Genomic DNA, 22398 nt, shown 5'->3' with positions numbered 1-22398 from the left:
AAATCAAAGTGTGAAGTGTCTCTTGTGTCCTTGGTCATTTGCTTGGCTATTTGGGTTGTATGACTGACTCAGCTCGACTTGGGCCCGGATCGACTCGGCTCGACATGGGCCAGTGATGACTCGACTCAACATGGACTCAATGCCAACTAGACCTTGGCCCGTTGTCAACTATGCTCGACTTGGGTCTGGGTCGACTCTTCTCAACTTGGACTCAGGCCAACTCTCCTCGAATTGAGCCCAAACCGACTCAGTTTGACTTGGGCTCAGGTAGACCAACTCAAAATCCAACCAAAAATCCATTTTGGATAATCAAAATATGTATCCAATTTATATCTAATTGATATCTAGTTAAAATGAATTGGATTTAAAATCCAAAAATATAGATTTAGATTTGAGATAAATCTATTTAAATGGATTAAAAATAATATGGATTTAGATAATTATAAATTGAATTTATCAATTTGTATTTTTTTCCCACCCTTAACTAAAAATTCAAGTCATCAAAACCTCAAAAGAATTAAGAATCAAAACCAATTTCTCTCAATCCCAATAAAAAAACTAAATCAATTACATGAAAAACCTCAAAGCAAAATTACAATAAAATGAAAAGAAAAAGGAAGAAACTTACTTTGAAAAAAAAAAGACTTTATGCTCTCACTGGCTTAAACAATTAGTGGTACAAGACACTTAAAAAATGAAAACTTAAATTCTTTTTAAAAATATGAAAGAAAAAGAAAAAAAAGTGAATATACTTATTTCGGTATGTTGTGATTCTACCTTTTTGTGAGATTTAATAATGTCATTCATTAAAAATAACGTAACAAACATCATATAAATCATTATTAAAGACAGTCGAAATTGATTGAGGAAAGCTTAATCATACCTAAAGTCAAAAGTTCAAAATTGGTAAATAGAAAAAAACCATAACAAATTTTGTTTACTTCATTACAAGAATTGAAAAGCATAATTTACAACAAATGAATAAAGAAGAAAGCTAAAAAAATACATAATATTATTAAAAATTTAAAAATATATTTAACTATTTTTTTTATACAAATATAAAATAAAATTTTATATATATTACAAAAAGAAAATATTATATATATTTATAATAAAAATAAAAATAAAAAAATTAATTATAAATTTATAACATAATTGATTATATATTAAACTTAATCGATTATGTTATAACTTTTATAATATATATAATTAATTATTATAATAATATAATATAATAATAATAAAAAATAAACATATTTATATAATAATAATATAAATGTATTTATATAATAATAGTAAAAGAAAATAAATTAGTAATATAAATGTAAAAACTATGAAATAATAATAATAATATATTAAAAATTGAAAATTGCAATAATATATAAAAAAGTAATAAAATTATAAATAATAGTAATTAAAATATATTTTTAAAATAATAATAATAATAAATTATAAACAATAAAAAAATATAAATATATATTACATATTTAATAATAATTAAAATAAATTTACTAAATAATATTAACAATAATAAAGGAATTAATTTTTATTTTTATTTGATTTTGTAAAAATATTTTTGTATGTATTTATAATAAAAATAAAAGTATTAAATAAAAATAAATTACTTTTTTTACATCAAAATTTAGTTGAAGTTGAAATAAAAGTTTTTAAAATTCATTACATTCCTAATTTTATAAATGAAAGTTTTATTTTTATGATAAATTTTCATTCCGGCAATGTTAAATAATATATAATTTTCTCAAAAATAATTATTTAATAATATCTTAAACAAAATTTATAAAATTTTAATTAACTTAAATTTACACAAAAATATCTCATATTTTATTATTTAAATATTTTTAAGAATAAATATAAATTTGTAAAGTTATATTTTATATATTTTTTTAAAAAATTCCTGTATAATAATCTTATTATTCACAAATTGCAATAATTTTTATTCACAAATTAACTTAATCCAGCCACTCACTTTTTTATTATTTTTATTTTACAAATTCACTTTTTCAAATAATTTTGTCAATCCAAATACAAACTAAGAAAAAAAAATAATGAAGTGCTGACACTAAGTTAATAATATCATTATTTAGACTCAAATGTTAAAATAGTACTACATGTAACTAGGTAAAATATAGAAAATCCGAAAATACCTAAAAGACAGAAGATCCCTAAATTCAATGAAAAGCTAAATTTTGCAGGAACACAGTATACAAGTAATTGATAAATTAGTATATACATTTTACATACTGAATTATCCAAGTCAATTTTATTTTGTTCAATGTTATAAAGTAGCACCGTTTTAACTATTGGAGACGAAAATTGACATATATCCAAAAATTTAAAGGAGGCAAGGCATAAGGAGTTGAGTGATCAAAGTCTACACTCTTTTGTGGTATTTGTTTGACCATGACCACGTGACGAAACAAACCCCGTTTTCCGTTACCCCACAAATATCTCGTTCCGTTGGGTTGTCCAACAGAAACCCCTTTCCTCCGATCACCGGTTAAATGGTTCCGGCCACCGGTGACCGGCATCGACACCACCACCATTCCGGCCAGGCCTAACCCTTTCCAGATTCATGGATCCTTCTGATTCTCACTCCCACTCCCAGGAACAGGACGCGCCCAAGAAGAACGGCGTCGTATTTGTCATACTGCGATGGGTTCTTTCGATTGTCTTCCCCTTCCTCCTTTTTCTCTTGATTCCCTTTCTGGTTGGTTTGCTGATTCTCATGTTCGCCGATTTCTCTATCCCCAACCCCATTTCTCTCCCCTCACAGTGCAAAATCGTCTCCACCGGTTAGTTAGTTAATCTTCGATGCTTAGTTTGGGAACTTTTTTTTTTTCCTTTTGTTTTGTATTTTCGACACAGGGCAAAGTGTAGGAAGGTGTTAAAGCTGAAAATCAAAGCAGAGGAAGTTGATTAAGTGCTTGGATTGACAGATTTAACTTAGTTATTTTGGCTGCTCATACTGCTTGATTACTTAATTTTCAGTTCAAAATCAAAATGGTTATATTGAATTTCAAAATGATGTGGGAACTGGGAAATACTGACCTGCTTTGTGTAAGCATGTAGTTCTACAATTTTTATTTGTAATACATGTGTAAGCCTTAGACAATGCTTTTACCAAATTTTCCGTTCTGATGAATCTGAGTATACTTTGGAGGCCTTCAACCTGCAAGAATTTGAAATTTTGAAAGCTTTAAAAACTCTGTATTCTGGGGTAGATGCATGACAGCCCTTGTTAAGTTTGTCCTGAAAAAAACAGTCCTGATTGTTTCTTTTATCTTGATAGCAAAAATGTATATGCATATATTTCCATTAATTGATTTTTGAAAAGGCAAGCTAATTCTATATGCTGCCTTCAAATTACTTACACTTCCTTCTGATTGATTTGATTATGTTTCCCATACTGATCTTTGTATGATTAGTAATAGTCGCTTGCTTCAAAGATAATTGAATGCGTTATTGCTTGTTTTACTTCACACTACACTGTATGTCATAATTATTTTACAGGTGTTGATATCAGGTCATCTAAGATTTGCGAGCTTGGATTGTTAAATTATAAAGCAAAGGATGTGTTTCAGCATTTTGAAAGAAGCAAATTTCGTTGTCGTTATGATTACTATTGGGCTTCAGTATTCAAGGTTATTATAACTAATTAACGTTTTTATTATTTTAGTAAAAACAGATTTTTTTTGCTATAAGATTGAGAATGAAGATAAAATTTTATCCCTAACAATGACTATGAAATGGAAACTAGTGTTAATAAACAAGTTAAAAGTGTATTGCTGAAGTGTATTGGACTGTATCTCTGAGATAGAACCTCACAAAACTTTAGTAGTAATCAGTGGTAAAAGTTTTCTGTGGTCTGTGAACCTGTGGCTAACTGTTAGTAATAGTCCTTTCAAGAGCTTAGGTGTTAGTGCTGAATATATCCTTTCTGATCTATCTTCCTTATATGCTTATCTCTTTTGATTGAGAAACTTACACAGTTTTCTCTTCTTATCCAAGTTCATTGGGCAGTAAAGCTCTCCAATAGTCAGATCACTTGGCAAGGACAGCGAGAAATACCCTGGAAATTTCAATCTTATACTAAAGAGCTATAGAAATTACTCACTGTCTTAAGCTTTCCCCCCATTTGCTCCTCTCGCCCTCTCAAAAATTTGTTAATAGAACTGCTCCAAAGTCTAAGGATAAATCCAACATTCATCAATTATTTAGAACAGTGTATTGGACTGTATTTCTGAGATAGAACCTCACAAAACTTTAGTAGTAATCAGTGGTAAAAGTTTTCTATGGTCTGTGAACCTGTGGCTAACTGTTAGTAATAGTCCTTTCAAGAGCTTAGATGTTAGTGCTGAATATATCCTTTCTCATCTATCTTCCTTATATGCTTATCTCTTTTGATTGAGAAACTTACACAGTTTTCTCTTCTTATCCAAGTGACATGTATCTAAATATAGAGCATGCTAGCATATCTGACAACCAATACATTGTGCATCAGTATGCACACAACTCATCTATGGTTTATTTTTTAATGGTTACGATGACTAGAGAGTTAGGCAATTTTTTTGGGTGGCTATAAATAATATATATAAGCATTGTTTCAGGTAGAATATAAAGATCACTTTTCTGGTCAGACACAAGTTGCATTTGCTGAGGCTCCAAATGAGGCCCTTCCTCTTTATTGCAGGCCTAATTTTGGTGCTGCATGGCTGACACAATATAAATTTAAGGTAGGGGTCTCAACTTGTGGGCCTTTTGTATTATGTTGTCTAGCTGAACCTCTTTGATTGGATGTATATTTCATAATGACGTCTTATATAATAAAATTTGCAATATTTACCAGTTCAACAGAGTTCTAAATATTATGCCATTTTTAATTTTCTCTTTCCTTTATTAGGTCAATGAGACTTATAATTGCTGGTACACATCTGGCATTTCCAAAGTTCGTTTACGTCAAGATAATCTTTTTGGCTGTCATGCCCACCAGCAGTCTACTCTTGAAAAGAGTAGACAATATTCTACCATGTGAGTACTCTATACTATTTTCATATATTCGATTGTGCGTTTTCTATGAAAGTATAGGTTATATTACTAAATTAAAATGGGACTGCAGAATGAGAATTCTGAAACTAATAATTGTAAGCTTCACATTTACAGGAGTTATTATTCTCTGTTCAACTATTAGTTGCATTTTTGTTTTATGTCAAGGAAATAATAGAATTTTGTATACTTTAATCCAAATCCGAGGCCTCTGTATCAAGGTGATAAGGGTTCTGAATGCTAAAGAAATGAATGAACAAAGAGGCCTAGGCAATTTGAGAGTGCTCACTCTTTTCTGAAAGTCCCAACTCCCGACTAATTTCTGCCTCCCTCTCACCATCCCATTGCTGTGTTGTAGAGCCTCCACAACAGAATTCTCATGCTCCCCTTTCTCCTTGCCAGCTCAGCAGTCAGTTACATAGGAATTAATATTGTTTCCTCTCTCTGTTAGCTATGATTTCCTTGGCACCCAGCTTTTACCCTTTTGTCCACACACCCTGGTTACTCTTGGGGTCCTATCATTATTATTTAATATAAATTTAACTGATTAATTCATGATAACTCCTTGATATACCTAAGAAAACAAATAGTGGAGAATCTTTTTTTTTTCAATCAATCTTTAGTCCATGTATAAAATCTCTAGTTAATATTCTTTGTACCAAAGGTTCTGTGAACGCATAATTATTATTGTTTCTAGACAGGAAGTGTTGAGATATAGTCGTTTCTCATGGTAAAGATATCTTATGAAGAAAAATATGAAAATCCCCGCTGATCATAACAAGTTAGTGATGTCGATTGTGAACACAGTGAAAGCTAGGCTACTTGGATGGGGTTGAATTGTATTACTACCTTTTATTTCTGGTAACGTTGTTTATTACAGAAAATTGAGCGGTCTGTTATATCTTCTCTGAGTCGTTAATTATGTATAAAGTCAATGAACTTTGATTATGTCCTATTGATTAAGCAAACCATATTAGAACAAGACTGGAATGAGTATTGAATTTGATTTGAGAGTTATAGGTGAGGGTGGTCATAGCCCCCAATCTGTCATCCTATAAGAGCTGGTGCTTCCATGACAGTGCAGTATTGACAACCTAAACTTATAAATTGTACATTGTGATTTTTTTTTGTATCAAGATAATTATTTTGTTTGAGTAGCATTTCATATAAATATATGTAGTTTAATTACAAAAACAGTATTTTTTATCAAACAATTAGCTTATAAGTATAGATATCCTATTAGGGCTATGGAGATGGCAATATCCTGGTTATCCGGAAGAGGAAGGACCAAGCATTGGAGGTGGGAAACTTTAGCTGGAGTTGTAAGTGGATTCTTAACTTCATTGATTTCCATAACCTTCATTAGGTTCGCACATATACTGCTATCGTCTATATATCAATCTTTCACAACATGGATATTTCCATGGCGTGTCAATGCTGTTTTCATCAGGCGCTCTTGTTTTCTTTTGGCATACTTATCTTTTGTGGCTTGGTTAGCTATAGAATATGGGAAGAGACTTGGTCTCATGGACATATTTAGTTTCCCTAAATTATAGCACTGGTTTTTTAAGAAGAGCAGTGTCCTTTTCACAGAATCCCAATGTAATATTATAGCTGCAGCAGGTGATATTCTTGTTCCATGATAAATGAGTGTTGCTCCGTGTAACGAAGTCATGTACAGTTCGAGGAGGGGAGGAATGAAAACTGCATTAGTTTACAGTAAACGGATTCATTTACTATTAAAAGAAAGAATGTTAAGCTTAGTTAAAACAGTAATTGTATCTTACATGTCGGATCTGTTTGAAATGCTGGTGAGTCACCTATGCACTATTTAAAAAAGTTGTAAAAGTCATTACGGTAGCATTTGGTTTGTTGGAATGATTTTTGTGGACATGAGAATGAAATGAAATTACCATTTATTTTTCATGTTTGATGTCATGGTCATGAAAGGAAAAATGTAACCTAACCTTGAACATGCGAATCATTTGCAAATCAATCCCAAATTCTAAATATATGCAAATTATTTGTCAATGTTAATAAATGTTCTAAAATAAATCTTATACTACATAACAGTAATACACCTTGATAAAAACACCTTTGTTTACTCAATATATCGATTATAGAAATTGCAGTCATCTCTTCATTCTTCAAATGCATGGTGCAAATAGTATCTGTGTTATTTCAGAGTTTGCTTATATCAGGCTATCTAAAATGATCCTGAAGATTGAGAACGTATATAAAGTGGTTCATTGCATGGACAACTTTTGATGTTTTTTATATTTCGAACACCATTTTCTATCTTCAATAATATTATTGGGCCTTATTAGATTCAGTATAATTAGAGATAACAATTGACGTATCATTTCAATCAATTGTTAAGTTTTTTTAGTACACAGGTGCTCTTTGAAAATGTTGCAGTCAAATTTGTTTCGAGAATTATTGTTTATAGCTAGCAATTTGACTCTAGTAATGACATAATTTTATGATTTGATTCTGAGATCATATTGAAAACTTTGAATCAAAAACCTTTTTCTGGATTTTGACAAGTCAAGCAAGGTAGTTGAATGACGTGTATGAGTTAAAATCTTATTTATCTGAATAGATTAAGACCTTGATTTGTATGATTAAGACCTTATTTCGTTCGGTTACTAGTAAAATATGGATTTAGTTCTTAAGAATAAAAATTGTTTTAGTTCTCTAATTTAGTGTTTAGGCGTTAAAATAATATCTTCTTATTTTTAAAGAATTAAAATAAAGAATTTAAAATTTGAAGAACCAAAATTATAATAATATTAAGTTTTAGAGACTACAAGCATAATTAAGTCCTGTTCATAGGTTAGTTGTATGAAATAATTTTTTAATTATACTCAGCACAAGTTCTCAAGTTGCTAAATATTAGTTTCTGTTTGAATAAAGTGCAAGTTTTTTAACAAATTGGTTTGACTCTAATTTTGAATTTGAGAGAAATGTTACAAAAGTGAAGATATGTACCAATGCGAGTGTCAGGTTAATTTAACAAACTCATGTGATTTTTTTAAAAAATTTAACATAATGTTTAAATTTAAAAAATATATATAAATAGATAAGTAGTATTTAAATGCATTAGTCCATAATGGAAAAAAAATCGTATTTCAATTCATTACTTTTATAGGTAATAATTCCTTTTTTAATATTTATAACGAAGTTTCAAAACAAAAATTTCAACTGAAATTATTTTTTAGAAGAAATTATATGTAATCACGCTACTTTTTTTTTTCTATTTTCTCATACTCTTAAAGTCATATGATCTTATATGAAGTTTTTGAATATCAAAGTCGTCACATAACATGACTTTCATATTTTTTTTTAATATATTGAAAGTCCAGACATACGACTTTCTTTTATTTAAAGTTGTTTTTGAACATATAATTTTATTTACTTAGAAACTGATGCTGTTTATGTTTCATTTAATTCAATCTTTTTAATATTGAAAATACAATCACTTAAATTTTTTATGATTGTAATGACTTTTAAAATAATTTTGCAGTTTTTTAATGATGTAAAAAAAATAAAAAAAAAATTGTATTTTTTTTCAAGTAAAAGAAATTGCAGATTAGTAAGGAAGATAAATACTATAATATATGATATTTATTGCATACATAAACAAATTTTTAAATTTTGACATTGGTTCTAGAAGAATTTTTTTATTTTCAATTGTCTTCATATAACTATAATTTCATTTGGATTTAACTAATTTTATTATTATACGCTTGCATAAACATTATCACACAAAAAAATTGTAATGACTTACTAATTCATTATATATTTTTCATATAATAGATACTTTCGATTTTTACTTTTTAGTTAAATTGAAAAAGTTTAATTGCTCTTAATACATCAAATGAAGTTTAGTCTGAGTTTTACTCACATCTGTTAACTAATCAACTAATTGATTACCTAGATATTACACCATGAAAAAAATTAGTGACAATTAGTTTCTATTATTCAGGTAAGTTATTTATTATTTTTAATTAAAATATTTTTTAAATACAAAATATTATTATATTCAATTGTTTTAAAAAGCCTTCTATGGTCATTAATAATTTTTCTTTAAAATTTAATTAAATGTAATAACATTTTTTTTTTATATTTAAAGGAATTATTTTAGTTAAAAATAATTCAACCTATAGTTAATTATATAGATAACTTATCTTCTCCGCAATTCAATGTTCAGCTAAACCTTTCACTCATTAGTTAATTTATGTGAGTAAAACACAAGTGAAATTATAATTATGGTACAGATAACGGGCAATTTTTTCTCATTTTGCTCAAAAAGAATTTGCAAATACTTGTTGTATATTTCAACCTAATAAAAATCATATAGATTGAATTTTAAATATTAAGATAAGAAGGGGAAAATCCTTGTGGATCTATTTAAGGTGTACATAAATATTTTAATTAAGATGAATTATTAATAAACTCGGATAATATGAAAGTGAATTTTAAACCTAATTCAATTTTATAAAATCAACCGATTTAATAAAGTGAAATTTATATCTATATTTATGTATATATAAAGTGATAATAGGTTGACAATCTTGCACTAGATTAGAACTATAGAGAAAATTTGTTTTTTTATTAAAATTGAACAAGTTTAAAATTGTATTTTACCACTAAAATTTGTAAACGGATGTCTTCCATTTTGTAATTGTCAAATGATTCTTCTAATAATGTTCTTTGAGGAGAAATTGAAGGCATAACTTTCAATCATAATAATGTGTAGGTTGATGCACTCATCTAAGACTCAAAATCCCTTAGAAGCATACAGATAATGAGAATGGTTTAATTTACCATATCCACGTCCACTGTTCTTGTCTCTAAAATCTTGAATAAGAGTTAGATTTTACCAAATACATTATCACACTAATAATTTAGAGATCCAAGCAATTAAATTTACCAAGAGATTCCAGAGGTTCACTATTTACCATCAAATGCTCTAAAACTGTGTCCCCCTTAAGTTAACTGTAGTAAGATTTCTCAGCAGAATGTGGTAAGGAAACAAAACATTAGATCTTTCCAGTTTCAGAAAGAATTCTTTCAATCTCTTCAAGCAGACGCTCCTTTTCATCTGCCAACTCTTCATTCTGCTTCTGAAGGTCCTCTATCTGCTTTGTCTGTTCAGAATCCTTCCTGAAAATTTACAGTGTTTGAGTTCAGTATATCAAATTTATTCAGTCCTTTTGTATAGTGCAGACAAAGTCTAACTGCTAATTCAATTCATTTTCCTATGTCTTACATTTTGGAAATTATATGAAGCATCCGTGTTCATGTCATAACAGTGTCCCCGTGTGTTAGTACTACATATGTTTTAAGTCTTTCAAGTTCAAACTAGTTCTAGTCTATATTTTTAAAACAATGATTTTGGTTCTTGTATATTGTTTATAATTGGTGGATTAAGGCAACCAAAAGACATTATAGACTAACAGTGAATTGATTTTGATTACCTATTCATGAAGGACAAGTTAAGTTTGAGTGATCGAACTTCCTTCTCAAGGGTTTCACACCTCTTCAAGACAGCTTGCATGTCAGAAGGAACTGATGGTGTCAAATTTCTTTCCTTTGCCTCAGCCATTCTGATTCACAATGTTATCATTAGAATAAGCCTTAAAAAGGTTAAAGCTATAACAAATACAATATTACATAGAATGAGACTGTCTGTTTATTTTCACATACTTCCTTGAACGCTCCACTCTACGCTTTTTTGTGGTGTCACCTTTCTCCTCTGCACAATCATTTGGTAAGAGGGTCATAGTCAAATTATGAAAAGAACACCTTAAAATTCAGCACTTTCTCTACATATTTGTCACATGGCCAAATAACATGAAATGCTGTTTGAAAATTGACCAGAAGGTGAAATTTGCTGTAAAAGTAAATCTTTGAAACACTAAGAAAAATGTCTACCCTGCAAGATTTGACCAGGTAATGCTATTTGCATAAGTGTTCATTGAAAGAAAGAGCTATTAGCAACAAAACCATTACATTGCTTCATAATAATCTTGACCTGAGTTTTCTAATATTAAGGTCAAAAAAAGCTTCACAACAGGTCAAGCAATAGAGAGAATCAAAGTTATAAAGTATTCTTTAGAGCAAAATAGATCCATTTAACATAAAATAATAAATGGCTACCTGAAACAGCTGATGTTATAGATCCGTATCTTTCTAGACTTTTTCTCTGCATAATTTAGCCAGATTAATTCATATTTAAAAAAAAAGTTAAAATATTTTGGTAAAGTCACAATTGAAAATAAAATAGGTTATACCTTCCGGTCATCTTTTATATTGTCCATTATCTGTTCTCTGACACCTGCATTTCCACAGAAAACACACTGTAATAAAAATAAATGGACACAAATTTAAATAATCAAGAAAAAAATCATTTTTTACCTAATATGTTTTGTGTAAAGGATTTTGATTTAAGTGATACTTGTGTGCTACTAAGTATGATTATATAAGAAAAGTGAAGTAATTACTGTGGGGGCTTCAAGTTAGTAGTCACAGCTTTGGTGCATTGATTTTCACATAAAATGCTACCAAATTCAACTGATTTCAATTCCTGAGCATAATGTTCCATCCATATTGCTTTTTCCAAAACTTAATAAATAGGAAAATGGAGAAAAAACAGATAGAAATACCTAAGCAAATGAATATGATGCAAGAAGTGAAATGAACACTGATTTAGGCCAACTAATGCAACTCCATCATCATGTAATTTTTATACCTTTGACCCTGTTTTGAGTATTTTCTGAACTTCTGCTCACTCCCACTTGTTTCCACGAGCTTTCACAAAGATTTTGATTTGAATTGCTGGGACCTTCACATGCATCTAAACCAGAAGAGATTACTGGTGCAGCAGCAGAAGATTCGCTTTGAGAAGGTTCTCGGGAAGCATTTCCCACATATGTTAGATTTGTCTGATTTGCAAAACCATCTGAGCCAAAGTAAACTCCAGGATCCTTAATTTGACCAGTAGAGGCTCCTTGCACATTTATTACCTTTTGATGATTCCAATTTTCCTGTTCTTCACTGAAACCAATTTGGAAAAGTGGTTCTTGATGACAAAAAAGTCCATTTAAGCTATCTCCTGCAGCTTCTTTCTCAACTTGGTTCCATAGTCTCTTGCGTTGTAATGTACCCTTTAGCATACTTACACAAGATGATACTTTATCAGCATTAGCCAATTGATGACCGTGGAAGGTAGATGAAGATGAGTTTGATGGAGACATGAATGTTCCCTTTTGGCTTGGAAGCTCACGCACAGTAATGTAATCAAAACCATTAAAATTTGCAATTTCTTGCTTTGTAGTGTCCACAACATGTTGAGGGGCCATGCTCATTGATTCCATTCCTTGTTTTGTTTGAGCATTTTGCATTTCAGTATACCTCCGCCTGAGAATAAGTGGTTTTAAATTTCTCAGACAAATAGTTCATTAACTCACAACAACAATGAAGTAAACATGTAAAACTTCAGGATCTAACGTATGACTTTGCATAGATGTAACCATAGAAAAAACAACAGATGCAATGGTACCTCAATTCAGAGGACCGGCTTCTTGTTACTCTTTGATCACTAAGAAACCATGCCTGCATTAATAATTAGACATTGAATGACCATGAAGCTTTGTGAAACTAAAGCTTAAGCAATGAGTTTGGCATATACAAACCTTGGCCAGAAACAGGTCACTGCTGGATTGTAGTTCTCTGTTAACAGGATCTCTGAAAAAAATTGGCAGTCAGCAAAGCAATAATATTGAACAACTTTCTAAATCATAACATTTATTGAATTGCTGACAAAGAAAATCACAATAAAGATAATAAGGAAGAAATAATAAAGTCCAATGAAATCAAATTATGTTTGAAAAGATTTCTTAAGTATAGTAGTTTGAGGAAGACTACAACAATTACCCGATTTGAAAATTGATGTCACCTGAAACACCATTGACCAAAAGGTTATTTTGCGTGTATAATTTGTCATTGTTTCTTCCCTCTGAAGCTATATTAACATGTTGGTGATTAGACACATTATTTGCTAGTTCGGTGGAGATCCTGCAGCAAAATTTCAAAACAAAACACGGATAAGGACTTATGCTTCAGGAAATTCGTGTGTTGCCCCAGAAAATATATAACTAAAACTTAAAATTATTGAAACCATGATTCAATGAAGGATGAATCGGAAAACCACAGTTAATTTCAACTGAATATCTTGATTAACACTATCATGATAGACATACCTTTTTTAATTTTGAAATTCACCCAACTAATACTATAAAACATGTTTCTTTCTCTAACATACTCACCTCTTTGATAATCGACTGTTTAGTCCCATGCTTGATGAATTGTATCCCTGATTTAGAAAACAGATATCATCAATTGAAAAAAGTGTAAGCAGAAATGAAGCATGAAAAATCTCTACACAGCATTAATTCATCATCAAGAAAACTAAAGAGGTGTCATATTATTGTGTATTTGCAGAAATCACAACAGTACTTAAAAGTATAAACTCTGGTCAACTAAAGATCATAAAAATAGAGGAAAATAATTCCACTCTAGAAGAAGAAAATTTTCGTATTTGTTGTGGCCTGGTAATCCAACCCTACATGACATAACATTCTTTAGATAAAATCCAAATTGCCTCTCTTTTGTTGGGGTAAGAGCTTCACATGTTAAAATGACAATATTTGTTCATCATTCTTTTTGTTTGCTCTGCTGTTTTGTTCAACCAGTGTTTCTTTAAACCTAAGGAGAAAAACCAGTGAACCTTGATGCTTCAATTAAGATCCACAAATAAATCCTCATTAATCTTTACTCTTTACCTTCTTCACGACCAATTGTCGTGTGATATTGTATGTATCCTTGTATATTATAATTTAAGAAGACAATACCAACTAATTGAACAGCCTTCATTTCACTTCAAAAATCTTATCAGGGTGAAATATAATAGAGTATCAATAGAAGAAGATTCATGAAAGGTAGTATGCTTTTTAACGTAGAAATCTAATTCTGACTGAAAGACACCAAAAGCACATGAGGAATCTAAGTCGTGTTCTTAAGTTATAGAGGATGTGGGGTTTCACATATTCTCTTGGTAGGGAAAGTGATCATGAATGAGACCCAGAAGACTGGTAGTTACTGAATTTTTTACTTCCTATGCTCCTCTCTTAATCATAGTCAACCAGTATATGTGCTCAAATATACAGTAGAAAGAGATGTGAAGTTCAGAAATTCTTTAGAATCTTGAAAGGATAATATGTATGTCCAGCAAAATGGCATCAAGGAAATTTCCTGCTTTGATCTTATATTCAACACAAACAAGAACATAAACAACAAACATCAAAGTAACATGATCATATATCATATATAGTGGCTTGCCTCTCCATTTGTTAACCAACGTTTAAAGAGCTCCTCACTGTCGGTGCGAAAGCTTTGTGAAACGGCCTTGAAACCTAACATATCCATTGTAGGCACTGGCATACCAATAGGACTCTCCATCACTGTCTTCAGGAACAACTCCTCACTTGAATTCTTGTATAAGCCAGAAAAACCCCTCCCTTCCATTTCCTTGAGCCTCAGATCAACACTAATTGAACTGCTTGATACTGTTTTCAACTCAAGTTTGGTTGAGCCTTTCAGGTTTCACAACAAAGCTTTCAGCTGAATTCTGTGTCGTATATGATAATACCATCATCCAAAACCAGAGGAATAAATAGCCTACTTCATTTTTAAAACGTATATATCACTCTCTGAAAATTCAACCCCACAATCCAAGCCTCTAAACTCTGTCAAAATAGTTATAAAAGGAAGAAAAAAAACAAAGAGTTGATGAGTAACAGTACAGAAACGGTTTTATCCAAAAAGAATAAAACTAACATGCAACACAGGAACATGTCCCTGCAAAAATCAACACGTGAAACATCACAAAAACAGTTCTACAGAAAAACGAACTGTGTTAGGACTCAGTATTTACTTTGTTCCATGTCAAGCTTAATAGTAAATTCTTTTCCTCACTAAATTAAACAAATATCAGAACAGTGGCCCAATAGTGAAAAATAAATTCTCTAAAGATTCTTTGCACCATTCATTTGTCTCTTGTGTGCTACCAAAGTGAAAATGTTGCGGCGGTAAATGAAGTCTTGAATGGTTAGAAACCGCGTGGAATTTTAATGGGCAGGTTTAAAAGTAAGAAAAGTTTATAGCTTTTGAAGGAAGCAAAGAGAATCATTACATTAAAATAATGAGGATTTGGTGATCTTAAGCACTAAACAAATGCCGCAGGTGGTGCAATTGGAAGAAGTTAGTGTGAAATGGACGTTGAGGAATATTCATTGGATTTTCTGATTTTAAAATTGGAAGCTGTTGAGATGGTGCTTTCATTGTTGGCCAAGCACCGCAGCAACGTTCTTTCAACTCTCTTCCACACAGTAATTTCTTCACAGGATATGAAAATCATTGCTCAGTGCTGCTTACATGGTAAATTCCTTCATGTCTTATGAATAGTTGCAGAAAAAGATTTACATTTCAAGCTTTATATTATCACCATTTTTGTGAGAGCAGAAGGATGAAGTTAAAACTAATAAGAAATCATTATTGAAAAACATAAAAAAAAAAAAGTTAAAAATAATTTATACATAAAAATGACTTATAAAGACTCTTTTATATTAGCTTTTTTTTCAAAATATACAGTATAAAAAACATTTCACGTTTTTCTAATTTTCATGCCCTAAAAATGTTTATTCAAATACCCTTTTATCTTATTTTCTTACTTTTGAAACTAGTTCATTTGTTTTTTTCTTAAGTTGTGTTTCAATAGGTTAGATAAATTATGAGAATCATTATATAATTAAATTAGGAGTTTAAAGGCTTATAATATTTCACTTTCTCTTAAGTTAAAAAGTGTAAAACTATTTTCTTTAATGATTAATGTATTCAGGTTCAATTTAGTTTTTCTTTTATTTTATGTGGTTGTATTTCTTGTACTATAAAAATAATAATATTGCATTTAAAACATCTATACTATTATATAAAGATGATATATAGTTTAGTATTTTTCATTGATATCATCTTTTAATTAGATAATTTTATCCTTTAACAAATAAATATAATATATTTTTTAGTTAAAAAAATAAATAATTGAATTAAAAAATTTATTTCAAAATAGTTTCTCTTTTCAAAAGTAACGTAATTTTTTAATACTACTTTTATAAAATTATATATTTTTTAAATTGTGTTATTTCTTTTTTTAATTAATTACTCATAAAAATAATAAAATTATTTATACCATTATATAAAAAGGATACACTATTATATTTTAATGTAATAAAAATGTTATATATATATATATATATATATAATTCAATTCATTCTAATACGTGTTTAAATAAGTAAATAGCTTTTTATTTCAAAATAACTAAAAAAATATTTTAAAATAATGGTTAAATAATTTTTTTAGTATTACTTTTATAAAATTACACACACGCATATATATATATATATATATATATATTCTATTGTTTTTTATTTTTTAGTTAATTACTCATAAAAAATACAATTATTTATACCATTATATAAAAAAGAATATAACTTTATTTAGTGAATTCTTTAATAAATATTAATATTATATATAGTATTCTTTATGGTAACCATAAACTATTTCTATCATTTAACTGTACACCGTATTTATTATATTTAATTCTTGTTTACCAAAATTTACACTACAAAAAGTAATGATGGTATAATCTCAAAAAAACGACATAAAAAACAAAAGAAAGACATTACATGAGATTAGTGTGGGCTTAACATCTCAATAGAAAGTGTTGATTAAACCTACATAAAGAAAAAATATTAGTTAACTATAACGTAGATTTGGGAGAGACTAAAATGGATATAAAATTAAATAATTATTAAGAAGTGAATTTTAAGTCTAACTTTAATCTCATAAAATCAATGAGGGTTTGCACCTATATACTATGAAATATCCTAATCTTTAGTGTGATTATATATTATGGGTGATCCGACCTGATAGCGAGTGGCCTGATAAGACCAATCAAACAATTGCTAGAATAAACTCAAAATGATTTTAACTTCTTATTATTATTTTAATAATTTTTAGTGTGAGTTAAAAGTCTCTATTGTGAACATAATATTTGACATTTATTTTTGTTTCCAACTTGAGTAGACTTCACCTATACTAATGACTTCTTTTTTATAGTTCTCATTTTTTATTAGCAACTAAAATGGATTTTTCTTGTAGTGTTAATATAAATATTAATCTCAATTTTGTTATAATTTGAAATGCAAACATATAAACATTTGAAAATTCAATTCTACTAGTATACATAACAAATGTTAGTCAGTCACGAACAAAATTGATGCAAATATGGTTTAGGGTTTAAGTTGCAGTAATATTTCCATCTCTAATTTTAGAAGTTACTAGAAATTTAGTTTAGACAAATTTTACCCATGTGTTAAAAAATAGAGAAACCGTTTTTTAAGAGTAAATATAATGAGAAAAAGTGCTCACTTTTATTGAATATAGATGACTATTATATAGCATTTACAGAATAACCTAAACAATATTATAATTACCCACTAGTAACAATAACAAAACTGTCCATGACTAATCAAATCCTAAAACTGAATTAAATTCCATAATAATATGTATTTATTATTGATTGAATGGTAAAATCTATAATCTTAACAATTCCTCCCTTAAACTGAATGCTAGTATTCAATTTATCTTTTTCCCATAAAAAACTCCTAATAGTCCTCTTAGCTTCAAGAAAACATCCAACTTCAACGGTTTAGTCATCACATATGTAAATTGTTCCTTTGTGCCACAATGTACCAATTCCACAGCCTTTGTGAGCTCTAAAAGGAAATGACACCGCACATCTATGTGCTTACTGCGACCATGCATAATTGGGTTCTTTGAGAGTTTGATTGCAGAACTGCTATCACAATAAATAATAGTTGGATTGGCTTGATTCTGAACCAACTTTTCTAACACTCCTTTTAACCATAATGCTTGACATGCACATGAAGTTGTAACAATAAATTATGCCTCAGTGGAAGATAAACTTACTATTGGTTGTTTTTTTTTATGACCATGAAATTGCTCCTGAACTCAATAAGAACACATAACCTGAAGTACTTTTCTTCTCATCCAAATCTCTAGCATAATCACTGTCAGTGTAAGCAACAAATTTATCATCTCCTCCCTTCCTATAAAAAATACCCAACCCAGTTGTTCCCTTCAAACATCTCAGGACCCTTTTTTGCTGCTTGTAAATGAAGTCAGTAGGATTCTCCATATACCTACTAATAAGACTTACCACAAACATCATGTCATGTCGAGTTGTTGTGAGGTACATGAGACTACCCACAACTGTTTATAGTAAGTCTTGTCCACCTTTACTCCATCTTCATTTTTCATGAGTTTATAGCTAGGAACAATAAGATTATGAACTGAGTTACTGTTGTCCATTCCAAACCGTTTTAGCACCTCCAATGCATATTTCTTTTGACTGATAAAAACACCATCAGATCTTTGCAGGACTTCAAGACCAAGGAAATACCTCATCTTACCAAGATATACTGAATCAAACTCATGCTTCATGGAAGCTTTGAACTCTGTAAACATCAACTCATTATTTCTAGTAAAAATAAGATCATCAACATAAAGACTTACGGTTAACAATTTGCCTTCTTTTCTTGTCTTGATGATGAGTTGATGTTTACAGAGTTTAAAGCTTCCATGAAACATGAGTTTGATATGGCAGATCTTGGTAAGGTGAGGTATTTCCTTGGTCTTGAAGTCCTGCAAAGATCTGATGGTGTTTTTATCAGTCAGAAGAAGTATGCATTGGAGGTGTTAAAACGGTTTGGAATGAACAACAGTAACTCTACATAATCCTATTATTCCTAGCTATAAACTCATGAAAGATGAAGATGAAGTAAAGGTGGACAAGACTTACTATAAACAAGTTGTGGGTAGTATCATGTACCTCACAGCAACTCGACCAGACATGATGTTTGTGGTAAGTCTTATTAGTAGGTATATGGAGAATCCTACTGAACTTCATTTACAAGCAACAAAAAGGGTCATGAGATATTTGAAGGGAACAATTGGGTTGGGTATATTTTATAGAAAGGGAGGAGATGATAATTTTTTTGCTTACACGGACAATGATTATGCTGAAGATTTGGATGAAAGGAAAAGTACTTCAAGTTATGTGTTCTTATTGAGTTCGGGAGTAGTTTCATGGTCATAAAAAAACGACCAATAGTAAGTTTATCTTCCACTATGATAGCAGTTATGCAATCAAACTCTCAAAGAACCCAATTATGCATGGTCGCAGTAAGCACATAGATGTGCGGTTTCATTTCCTTCGAGAGCTCACAAATTCTGTGGAATTGGTACATTGTGGCACAAAGGAACACTGTACTGATGTGATGACTAAACCGTTGAAGTTGGATGTTTTCTTGAAGCTAAGATGACTATCAGGAGTTTGTTATGAGAAAGAGATGAACTGAATACTAACATTCATTTTAAGGGAGGAATTGTTAAGATTATAGATGTTAGGTTTTTACCATTCAGTCAACAATAAATACCTATTATTATGAGATTTAATTCAGTTTTAGGATTTGATTAGTCATACTGTTACTAATGGGTAGTTAATATTGTTTGGGTTATTCTGTAAAGGCTATATAATATTGAATTCTTGTGATGTAAACTCTCCTCCTCAATCAGTACGTAAGGCTCTAATAAATGAGTTTCTTTCTTTCTCAACATGAGTCTTAAATTTTTTAAAAACAACAAAATAGACCAATGTTTTTATACTAAAATCATCAGTGAAAGTAATCAAATACCGTTTCTTGTTGTTAGAAATGGGTGTGATCGGTCCACAAATGCCAGCATTCGATTTGAAGTCATCTTGGTCTCCATGATTAAGCCAGAATCATTTGAAACAGAATCGTAAGCCCTTTTTCTTGTAATTGCCCAATACTCAACAAATTGTTCTTCAGTTATGGAACATAGAATACCCCTGTAATTATCTGTGCTATTCCATTTACTTGCAGCCGTATATTACTCTTACCTGATACGACCATGCTTGTTGCTTGTGTTGTTACCCAACTTCACTAATTCTCTAAAACTTTCATCAAATTTTGAGAAATATTCCTTCTTCCCACACATATGATTGTTGCACCCTAAGTCAAGAAACCACACATTTGCTTCTTCAGTTTCTGCATAGTTGGCCTCCTCCTTGCTTGGACATTCCCATTGAAAATGGCCTAGCTTGTGACAATGATAACACTCTACTGTGGCCTCTTGAAGCTTTGTCTACCTCATCCCTGTCCTCTTCCTCTGCCACGACCTCGAACCCTTCCTCCAGATTGTGTTACGTAAGTAATCTTCAAAGTGTGTTCTTCTTCTATATGATAACTCATGCGTTGTTCATGCACGAGCAGGCTGCTTTGCAACTCGTCAATGGTCAAGGTGTCAGTATCCTTAGACTCCTCAATGGAACACACAACATAATCAAATATGGGAGTCAAGGATCTTAAAATCTTTTCAACTATAGCCACGTCTCCCTTGTTCTCACCATTTACTTTCATCTTGTTGGCAATGGTAAGGGTCCGAGCAAAATACGCATTCACAGATTTGCCTTCCTTCATGTGAAGGATTTCAAACTTCTTTCGAAGAGCTTGTAAGCTTAACGCAAGACGAACCTTGATATTTTTGCTTCAAAGAATCCCATATGTTCTTTGATGTATCCTTATGAATGATCGTCTCCAAGATAAAACGATCTAATGCTTGAAATAGATAGTTCTTTGCTTTCGAATCTTTCAACTTCTGATTGTCAATGTGTTTTCTCTGGGCATATGTGAGGCCAACACCTTTTGCTGTTGCAGGAACCTCATTTTCAACCACGCCCCAGTACTCTTTAGAGCGCATAAAAGTTTTCATGTGCATTGCCCAATGATCATAGTGCCCATCAAATTTTGGAACTGTTGGTTGCACAAATGAACTTTCTGACATATTTTCTCTCGTAGAAGATTGCTGCTTCTAGGTTTAATCAGGCCCCATGATGGAGATCTGATACCAAATGTTATAAAACAAAGACGTCCTTTTTTAAGAGTGGATAATATGAGAGAAAGTACTCACTTTTATTGAATAATAGTTTACTATTATATAGCTAGAATAACCTAAATAATTTTATAACTATCCACTAGTACAGTAACAAAACTGCACATAACTAATTAAATTCTAAAACTGAATTAAAACTGAATTAAGTTCCATAATAATAGATATTTATGGTTGACTGAATGGTAAAAACCTAACCTCTATAATTTTGTTGGTCTATAATTTTGACAATAACATGCTCTCGTATGTTTTTTCTTTCAATTTAATTCATATTTTTATAAGTTTTTATTTATTTAATTTATTTATTACTGTTAAAAAAACACGAAACAAAATCTTCACTTTTGATGTTACACCAACTTCTATCCAATATATGATTTTAAGTTTTTATATCTTTTATTATTATAATAATATATATCAGACCATTCTGTTTTGCTATATAACGTATTACGAATTGAACATTAATCCATATTATAATTTTTTATTAATTCAACCCTAGCGAATGACATTTTTTTAAATATTTTAAAGCTGAGAAATAAAAATATAATCGAATTTAATTAAATTTAAGGCTTTAGTAAAAAATAATCCAAATATAATCTATTTGGATTTTTTTTTACTCCTCCATTTTTTTTGGGTTAGTTTTATCTGTTGGTGTTCTCTTTCAGTCTCTATCTTAAATTATAATTATTTTAATACTAAAAAAATGTTAATTAAAATAGTTAACGTAATATAAAATATTTTAAATGTGTAATTTAATTAGGTAATGTATTTATTATTTTATACAAATAAAGTGATTACATATAATTTGCTTATTCTCAATATTGTTCTTAACTTTTTCATTCAATTAATTACTTTTAACATTATTTTTTAAATTATAATTTATTTAGATGTTTATAATTTAATTGCATTACATTTCTTTTGAAATTATAATTATAATTCCAATTTATTGCAATATAATTTTTCTAATACAGAAATTATTATCATGCAGTGTATTTGTGTATTCGTGAGTCTCCATCAAGTTCCATTATTGAGATCGCTGACACAGTTTGTCTCTAATATGGATGACAAAATAAGTCAATAAAATAATGTCATTTAGTGCTTCTTTTTTATTAATATCTTTTGGCTTCATTATTTTGTGTTCTTACTAAATTGCTCTGACT

The 22398-nt window shown here is 29.9% G+C and overlaps 2 protein-coding genes and 1 pseudogene across 7 annotated transcripts; 1 reads left to right on the top strand and 2 right to left on the bottom strand.

The window, feature by feature from the left end:
* Positions 1 to 2343: 2343 nt before the first annotated feature.
* LOC137811149 (exopolysaccharide production negative regulator) lies at positions 2344 to 6990 on the top strand. Of its 4 annotated transcripts, none has more exons than XM_068612772.1 (6): positions 2344 to 2813; positions 3532 to 3662; positions 4629 to 4754; positions 4922 to 5049; positions 6308 to 6386; positions 6688 to 6990. In XM_068612772.1, the coding sequence occupies exons 1-6, from the start codon at positions 2594 to 2596 to the stop codon at positions 6712 to 6714; spliced, it is 711 nt and encodes a 236-aa protein (XP_068468873.1). In that variant the 5' UTR covers positions 2344 to 2593; the 3' UTR covers positions 6715 to 6990. The 4 variants fall into 4 exon arrangements, with proteins under 4 accessions (XP_068468873.1, XP_068468871.1, XP_090154585.1 ...); XM_090298459.1 differs by having other exon boundaries at positions 2384 to 2813; positions 3545 to 3662; XM_068612770.2 differs by having other exon boundaries at positions 6308 to 6788.
* A 2882-nt stretch (positions 6991 to 9872) lies between these two features.
* Positions 9873 to 15266, bottom strand: LOC137811148 (protein CYCLOPS). 3 transcript variants are annotated; one of them, XM_068612768.2, is made up of 12 exons: positions 15065 to 15266; positions 14470 to 14876; positions 13398 to 13444; positions 13006 to 13146; positions 12765 to 12816; positions 12632 to 12684; positions 11822 to 12489; positions 11364 to 11407; positions 11230 to 11275; positions 10777 to 10825; positions 10548 to 10676; positions 9873 to 10233 (listed from the first exon to the last, which is right to left on the bottom strand). In XM_068612768.2, exons 2-12 carry the CDS (start codon positions 14653 to 14655, stop codon positions 10110 to 10112), a joined length of 1539 nt encoding a protein of 512 aa, XP_068468869.1. In that variant the 5' UTR covers positions 14656 to 14876; positions 15065 to 15266; the 3' UTR covers positions 9873 to 10109. The 3 variants fall into 3 exon arrangements, with proteins under 3 accessions (XP_068468869.1, XP_068468870.1, XP_090154583.1); XM_068612769.2 differs by having other exon boundaries at positions 15173 to 15249; XM_090298457.1 differs by lacking the exon at positions 15065 to 15266 and adding an exon at positions 14968 to 15055.
* A 2928-nt stretch (positions 15267 to 18194) lies between these two features.
* Positions 18195 to 21136, bottom strand: LOC137809364 (uncharacterized; annotated as a pseudogene).
* Between the last annotated feature and the right edge of the window lie 1262 nt (positions 21137 to 22398).

Source organism: Phaseolus vulgaris, chromosome 2 (assembly GCF_051622355.1).
Source record: "Phaseolus vulgaris cultivar YP4 chromosome 2, ASM5162235v1, whole genome shotgun sequence".
NCBI classification, from domain to species: domain Eukaryota; kingdom Viridiplantae; phylum Streptophyta; class Magnoliopsida; order Fabales; family Fabaceae; genus Phaseolus; species Phaseolus vulgaris.
This window is presented reverse-complemented; position numbering and strand designations above follow the sequence as displayed.